This window comes from Neoarius graeffei, chromosome 17, assembly GCF_027579695.1.
Source record: "Neoarius graeffei isolate fNeoGra1 chromosome 17, fNeoGra1.pri, whole genome shotgun sequence".
Lineage (NCBI taxonomy): Eukaryota > Metazoa > Chordata > Actinopteri > Siluriformes > Ariidae > Neoarius > Neoarius graeffei.
The window spans coordinates 54223881-54231627 of record NC_083585.1 but is presented as its reverse complement, the minus strand read 5'-3'; the positions used below and the strand labels follow the sequence as shown (position 1 = coordinate 54231627).

At 45.6% G+C, this 7747-nt stretch overlaps 1 protein-coding gene across 2 annotated transcripts in view; it reads left to right on the top strand.

Annotated features, from left to right (window-relative positions):
• Positions 1-7747, top strand: part of pds5b (PDS5 cohesin associated factor B) — a 157270-nt gene that overhangs the window by 132035 nt on the left and 17488 nt on the right. For both annotated transcript variants that reach the window (XM_060897739.1, XM_060897738.1), the window contains exons 27-30: positions 2047-2179; positions 2342-2461; positions 2977-3039; positions 6031-6173. In XM_060897739.1, the coding sequence (XP_060753722.1) occupies positions 2047-2179; positions 2342-2461; positions 2977-3039; positions 6031-6173 (459 nt within the window). The remainder of the gene's footprint in view (positions 1-2046; positions 2180-2341; positions 2462-2976; positions 3040-6030; positions 6174-7747) is intronic.

Here is a 7747-nt window from a genome sequence, read left to right as displayed (position 1 = left end):
AGACAGGCACACACAGGGAGACAGAGAGAGGGAGACAGAGGCACACACAGGGAGACAGAGAGAGGGAGACAGAGGCACACACAGGGAGACAGAGAGAGGGAGACAGAGGCACACACAGGGAGACAGAGAGAGGGAGACAGAGGCACACACAGGGAGACAGAGAGAGGGAGACAGAGGCACACACAGGGAGACAGAGAGAGGGAGACAGAGGCACACACAGGGAGACAGAGAGAGGGAGACAGAGGCACACACAGGGAGACAGAGAGAGGGAGACAGAGGCACACACAGGGAGACAGAGAGAGGGAGACAGAGGCACACACAGGGAGACAGAGAGAGGGAGACAGAGGCACACACAGGGAGACAGAGAGAGGGAGACAGAGGCACACACAGGGAGACAGAGAGAGGGAGACAGAGGCACACACAGGGAGACAGAGAGAGGGAGACAGAGGCACACACAGGGAGACAGAGAGAGGGAGACAGGCACACACAGGGAGACAGAGAGAGGGAGACAGGCACACACAGGGAGACAGAGAGAGGGAGACAGGCACACACAGGGAGACAGAGAGAGGGAGACAGGCACACACAGGGAGACAGAGAGAGGGAGACAGACGGAGAAAGAGAGACATATAGACAGACGGAGTGAGACAGAGAGACACACACAGGAAGACAGAGAGAGGGAGACAGACGGAGAAAGAGAGACATATAGACAGACGGAGTGAGACAGAGAGACACACACACAGGAAGACAGAGAGAGAGACATAGAGACACAGAGAGGGAGCCCGAGACACACACAAACGGAGAAAGAGAAACGTACAGACAGACGGAGTGAGACAGGGAGACGCACACAGGGTGACAGAGAGTGGGAGACAGACACACACAGAGAGAGGAAGACAGAGAAACACACGCACAGGGAGACAGAGAGAGGGAGACCGAGACACACAGGGAGACCGAGACACACAGGGAGACAGAGGGGGGAGACAGACACACACAGAGACGGAGAAAGAGAGACATATAGACAGACGGAGTGAGACAGAGAGACACACACACACAGGAAGGCAGAGAGAGGGAGACAGAGACACACGCACAGGGAGACAGAGAGAGAGACAGACACACACAGGGAGACAGAGAGAGGGAGACAGACACACACACACACACACACACACACGGAGAGAGGGAGACATAGAGACACAGGGAGACAGAGAGAGGGAGCCCGAGACACACACACACAAACGGAGAAAGAGAAACGTACAGACAGACGGAGTGAGACAGGGAGACGCACACAGGGTGACAGACACAGGGAGACAGAGAGTGGGAGACAGACACACACGGAGAGAGGAAGACAGAGAGACACGCACACAGGGAGACAGAGAGAGGGAGACCGAGACACACAGGGAGACAGAGGGGGGAGACAGACACACACAGACGGAGAAATAGAGACATATAGACAGACGGAGTGAGAGAGAGACACACACAGGAAGACAGAGAGACACACACACACACAGGGAGACAGACACACACAGGGAGACAGAGAGAGGGAGACAGACACACACACGGAGAGAGAGAGACACAGGGAGACAGAGAGAGGGAGACCGAGACACACACACACACACAGACGGAGAAAGAGAGACATACAGACAGACGGAGTGAGACAGGGAGACACACACACGGAGACAGAGAGAGAAGGAGACAGGGAGAGAGAGGGAGACAGACAGAGAGAGAAGGAGACAGGGAGAGAGAGGGAGACAGACAGAGAGAGGGAGGGAGGGAGACAGACAGACACGGAGACACGCAGCCAGAACAAGAGAGACTGAGACAGGCACACAGTATGAGAGTGAGACCAAGAGAGAGGGAGATAGACACAGATAGCTGGTGTGAGTGAGACAGAGAGAGAGGGGGAGAGAGAGAGAGACAGACAGAGAGAGAGACGGAAATATGAGTGTCTACGAATTTGTGTGCTTTATAATGAAAAGACAAAGGGATTGATTTTGCCGGTGCTTTGGCTTCGTTGCTGGAAAAATGAGTTTTCTCTTCCTCTCTCATCCTCAGGGCTTTATGGTTTATTTTGGAGATCCTCATGGCAAAAAACGAGAACAACAGTCATGCGTTCATCAGGAAAATGGTCGAGAACATCAAACAAACAAAAGATGGCCAGTGTCCAGATGATCCGAAGATAAACGAGGTGAGAGCTGAAGCCAGTCTTCTCCCCCCAAGTGCTTTACTTTTGTCATAACCAGTTCTGTATAACAGCGGGTTCACGTCACGATCCTTTATCTCCTAATGTGTTAAAAATTCCTTAAAACTTTACAAAGTCCTCCTTCTCTTAACGTCTCTCTCCTGTTAGAAACTCTACACCGTGTGTGACGTCGCCATGAACATCGTCATCTCCAAGAGCACCACGTACAGCCTGGAGTCGCCGAAAGACCCCGTCCTGCCTGCGCGCTACTTTACTCAACCCGACAAGGTGCGACTGCCAGCAACGAACCCAGCACGTTCCTTAAAATAATTTCGACCACAGCACTCCCAGTGCTCAATTCTGATTGGTCAGAAGGTCTTGAGGAGTTTTTTTTTTTTTTTTTTTCTGTTACAGCAGCTCTGACAGTCAAGTTTCGAATATGTTTTAGTTTCTATAGCAACAGCATAAACCCGTGGAATTGCATGATTGTTGGAAGGAATCGCCAGTGTCGGCTCTTTAACGGTCCGAGGGAAAACTGTTTTCTGACGCCGTAAAGACTTCAGGACTTTGTGATTTATGGTTTCTTAGTAACGTCACGAGCTGCTTTTGGGGTTTTTTGTTTTGAGAAAGAAAAAATTTAGAGGATGATGGACTGACGATCAGTACCGACAGTGTGATTTAAAAAAAAAAAAAGTATTGACTTGTTCCTTCATGAATAAAAACTTGTTAGCACTGGTAGATTGCTGTGGTATCTTGATCGCTATATTACAAATTAATAACTTTTTTTTTCCTTGTTCTTACAGAATTTCAGCAACACAAAAAATTATCTTCCTCCTGAGATGAAGTCATTTTTTACTCCCGGGAAGGTACATCTTCTATTGTCCCCTCCTTTTCCTTTTTTTTTTTTTTTTTTTAAATTATTAAAAAATATTTTTTCAAACACACATTGCACATTTTAAAAACTGGCCCAAATGGGAACGAACAGAATCTGGGAATTAGTTTTTATTATTATTTTCAGTCAGTTTGAGAGCTTGTTCAGGGATGCCAGAAACTGTAGAGACAAAAATAAACTTGATTAAGGATAATAATAATAATAGTCCACAATATTACATTTTAAAGGGGTACCAAATATAATATATACAGTTGCTGATGTGACAAAGTAACGTATTCTTAAGTATTCTATCAAATTTATATACTAGAAAACAACGAAATATCTTGGTAATTGTAAATATAATACTTTATACACTAAACCGCACAAGAGTCGCCATTTTTAAAAGACCGTGACGTCAGCGCTACCCACTGCACTAGCGGAACTCTCCGAAATAGAGGAGAGAAGCGTGTAATCATGGCGTCGGGCGCATCAAGTGAAAGCGACAGCTCTGTCGAATCATACGAAGAGATCCCGCAAGACGCACTGCAAGCAGGCTATGGCTTAGAAGGGTACCAGTTTGAACCTAGGAGAGGTACTCTCAACTCCGGTGATGAAATGGAGGATGAGACTGATGCTGACCATGGGCATGGCGAGCGTGGGGCAGAGCGTCTGCGTGCAGGTGACACGGCGTGGTGCTCGTGCGGAAAATGTAACGTGGAGTTGCTCACGAGTCCAGCAGAATTTATTTGCTGCAATGAGATAGGCGCCACCCGTGGACTTGCGAAATCGTCGCAAGAGGCAGAAACAGGTATTTCACACGTGCTATTCCCAACCTCAATGAGCCAACACAACTGGGCACATACATACGTCATGAGTGTTACGCAGAGAAAATGAACGTGCATTCTGATTGGATAAAATTAATATCATGGCGGGCTGTTCAAACTGCGGAAATAGTTTGCTCGAGCTACTTTCAAAACACTATAACTTTCCAACCTTAGAACAAAAAACTTTTGTAAGTCTTGAATAAGGTTCGTTAATGTGTGTTTATTGTTATATTTACTCTATATATTGCCCTCTGTTCCCCTTTAAAGATTTTGAGCAAGAGAGAGGGAGACGAAGAAAAGAAAATGAGAGGGGGTAAACATGGGCAACTTTTTTTTTTAAAAGACAGAAGGGGAAAGATATTGTGCACCTGCACATCACCGAGTCAAAAACAAACCACAATTTGACAGCAAAACAAGTATAAAAGGAAAAAATAGAAAGAGGAAAAACAATACAGTGTGTGTGGGGGGGGGTGATGTCAGAGAAATGAATAGTGGGTCTGACAGATGTGCAGACTGAAGAGGTGATGTTCAGATCGGTGTATGTTAGATCCTGTGCCCCTGATAACCTCAGATTCCTGTTCTTGGCTGACAGGAGAGGAACCCAGTGTGGTCTTCATCACTGTTTGATGTTCTGTGCATGCTGAGATGCTTTTCTGCTCACCATGGTTGAAAAGAGTGATTATACAAGTTACTATATCCTTCCTGTCAGCTCGAGCCAATCTGGCCACTTTTCCACCCACAGAACTGTCACTCACTCTGTGTTTTTTGTTTTTCGCACCATTCTGTGTAAATTCTGGAGGTGTGTGAGAGAGAGAGAAATCAAAACCTCAGGAGATCAGCACTTTCTGAAATGCTCAAACCAGTCCATCTGGTAGCAATGTCACCCCCAGACCACGGTTAAAGTCACAGAGATCACCATTTTTCTTCATTCTGGTGTTTGATGTGAACATTTCACTGAAGCTCTTGCCTGGTGTCCTGCATGATTTGATATATATATAAAAAATATTTAATACCCCGCGGGCTGAAAGGCCTGAAGGGGGATTATGTCATGGCGATTTCTGTCCGTCCCGGGAAGGGTACTCAGCTTCTGAAATCAACTCCTCTCTCAATTTTTGGAGGAATTTCACGAAACTCGGCAGGATTCTTTGTTATACGTCGGTAATACACACATTGTAATTTCGTTAAACTGGGTCACGTTTTCCCAAAGTTACAGCCCTTGATTAACAACCTTGTACTTTGACAATTTCATGAAGGTGTGCTCATCTTCTGACATCAACTCCTCTCGCAATTTTTGGACGAATTTCTCCAAGTTTGGTAAAAGGCCGTGTTGTATGACGGTAATACGCAGATTGCGATTTAATTTCGTTTGTGAAAATTTTCCCAGAGTTTGGACCCTTGATTAAATAACTTTGACAATTTCATGAGGGTGGACGTTCTTCTGAAATCAACTCCTCTCACAATTTGTGGAGGAATTTCATCAAACTTGGCAAAAGGCTTTGTTGTATGACTGTTATTCGCAGATTGAAATTTTGTTTAATTTGAGCAAATTTTCCCAGAATTATGCCCTTCATTATTAACAAACTCCTACTTTGGTGATTTCATCAAGGTGCGCTTGCTTTCTGAAATCACCTTCCCTCACCATTTTTGTCCCCCGCTGGCTGAAAGGCCCGAAGGTGGATTATGTCGTGGCGATGTCCGTCCGTCCCAGGAAGGGGACTCGCCTTCTGAAATCAGCTGCTCTCACAATTTTGGGACGAATTTCTTTGTTATAGGTCAGTAATGCGCAGATTGCAATTTCGTTCAGTTCAGTCTCATTTTACCAGAGGTCTTGCCGAGTTGCCAGCGGGGGATGTTGTGCTCTCAGAGCACTTTTTTTTTCCCTTCCTCCCTTCTCTCTTTCTTCCCCCTTCATTGCACTGTGACCACATGATTGGCTGATTATATAACTGCATGAATGTGCAGGTGTTCCTAATAAAGTGTATAGTGAGTGGATATGAGAGTTCCAAAATACACAGCTGAAAGCTTTTGTGCTGAATTGATGACATGGAAAAAGCAGTTAATTTTCATGTACCAAATGTCCCAGTGAAATAAAAAATATCTCTCTCTCTCTCTCTCTCTCTCTCTCTCTCTCTCCTTTCTTCCTCCATCTCTCTCATGTCCAGCCAAAATCAGCGAATGTTCTCGGAGCCGTCAACAAACCGTTATCAGCTACAGGCAAGCTGCAGACCAAACTCTCTCGCATGGAGACCATCAGCAACGCCAGCAGTAACTCCAATCCCAGCTCGCCGGGCCGCAGCAAAGGAAGGTAGTGTAGAGACCCGCGACCCGGTCAGTGTGTGTGTGTGTGAGAGAGAACATTCTGCTGTGCTGCATCAGCGTGTCTGAGGACGACAGCGTTTTTAACCTCTCGAGAACTCTGAAGTGTTTTAAAAAGCAGCGCTAGAGGAACTTGTATTAAAATCTTTTACAGAGCGTCCCGAAAGTTTCCATCCACAGGAGGAATGTGCAGACACTTCATTTACAAAACATCCTCTAAACGACTGTACACCTCACCTTCCTTCTGTCACTCCTTTTCTCTCTCTCTTCTTTCTTTGTCTTTCTCTCCCTCTTTCTTCCTTCTCTCACTCTTGCTTTCTTTCCTTTTCTCACTCCCTCTTTTTCTTTTCTCACTTTCTCTCCCTCTTCCGTCCTTCTCTCACATCCTCTGTCTTCTTTTTCTCACCCTCTCCCTCTTCCTTCCTTCTCTCACTCCCTCTTTTTCTTTCTTCTCTCTCTCTCCTCCTCTTCCTTCCTTCACTCACTCTTGCTTTTTCTCACTCCCACTTCCTTCCTTCCTTTTCTCACTCTCTTGCTTTTTCTCACCCCCTCTTGCTTTCTCTCTTCCTTCTCACTCCCTCTTTCCTTTTCTCACTCTCTTGCTTTTTCTCACCCCCTCTTTCTTGCTTTCTCTCTTCCTTCTCACTCTTTCTTTCTCACTCCCTTTCTTTCTCACTTCTTTCTCTCCTTTCTTCCTTCTCTCAACTCTTGCTTTCTTTCCTTCTCTCACTCCCTCTTTTTCTTTCTTTTCTCACTTTCTCTCCCTCTTCCTTCCTTCCTTCCTTCCTTCCTTCCTTCTCTCACACCCTCTTTTTCTATCTTGTCTCACTTTTTCTCTCCCTTCCTTCTCTCACTTTCTCTCCCTCTTCCTTCCTTCCTTCCTTCCTTCCTTCACTCACTCTCTTGCTTTATCTCTCACTCCCACTTTCTTCCTTCCTTTTCTCACTCTTGTTTTTTCTTTCTCACCCATTTCTTTGTTGCTTTCTCTCTTCCTTCTCACTCCCTCTTTCCTTCTCACTCTTTTGCTTTCTTTCTTTCATGCCCTTTTCTCTCTCTCTCTCGGAGTGAGTGAATTAAAGAAATGCCGGTGTCCGTTCTGTCAGTGTGCTCGTTTGTCCAGCAGTTGTGGGAGTAAAACCTGAGCGATGAACTGACCTCGTACTCTCAGAGATGAACAAATCGCTCGTCTGGGTGCCTGAGAGAACATTTTATTTATCCATGCGATCAGATTTTTATTGTTTCCCAGCAGACACTTTTTTTTTTCTTTAACTTGTCTAATGACCACAGAAAGGAAGGAAAATAAAATATTGTGTCATATTTAAACACAAAACACAAGTTTTCATTAAATAAACACAACACACTCCATTGGGTTGATGTATTTCTCTTGCCAAGGGCACGAACACACTGCTTCATCAGCAGGAATAGGACTAAAGCTACATGGACTCGAGAACTATACAGTACAGTATTCATGCACATCACTGGCTCATGGTTTTGAGTTCAGTTCCATTATTAGCCACTTGGTAGCTGAGTTAATTGCACTGGGCAGCACATGACCGGGTGGGG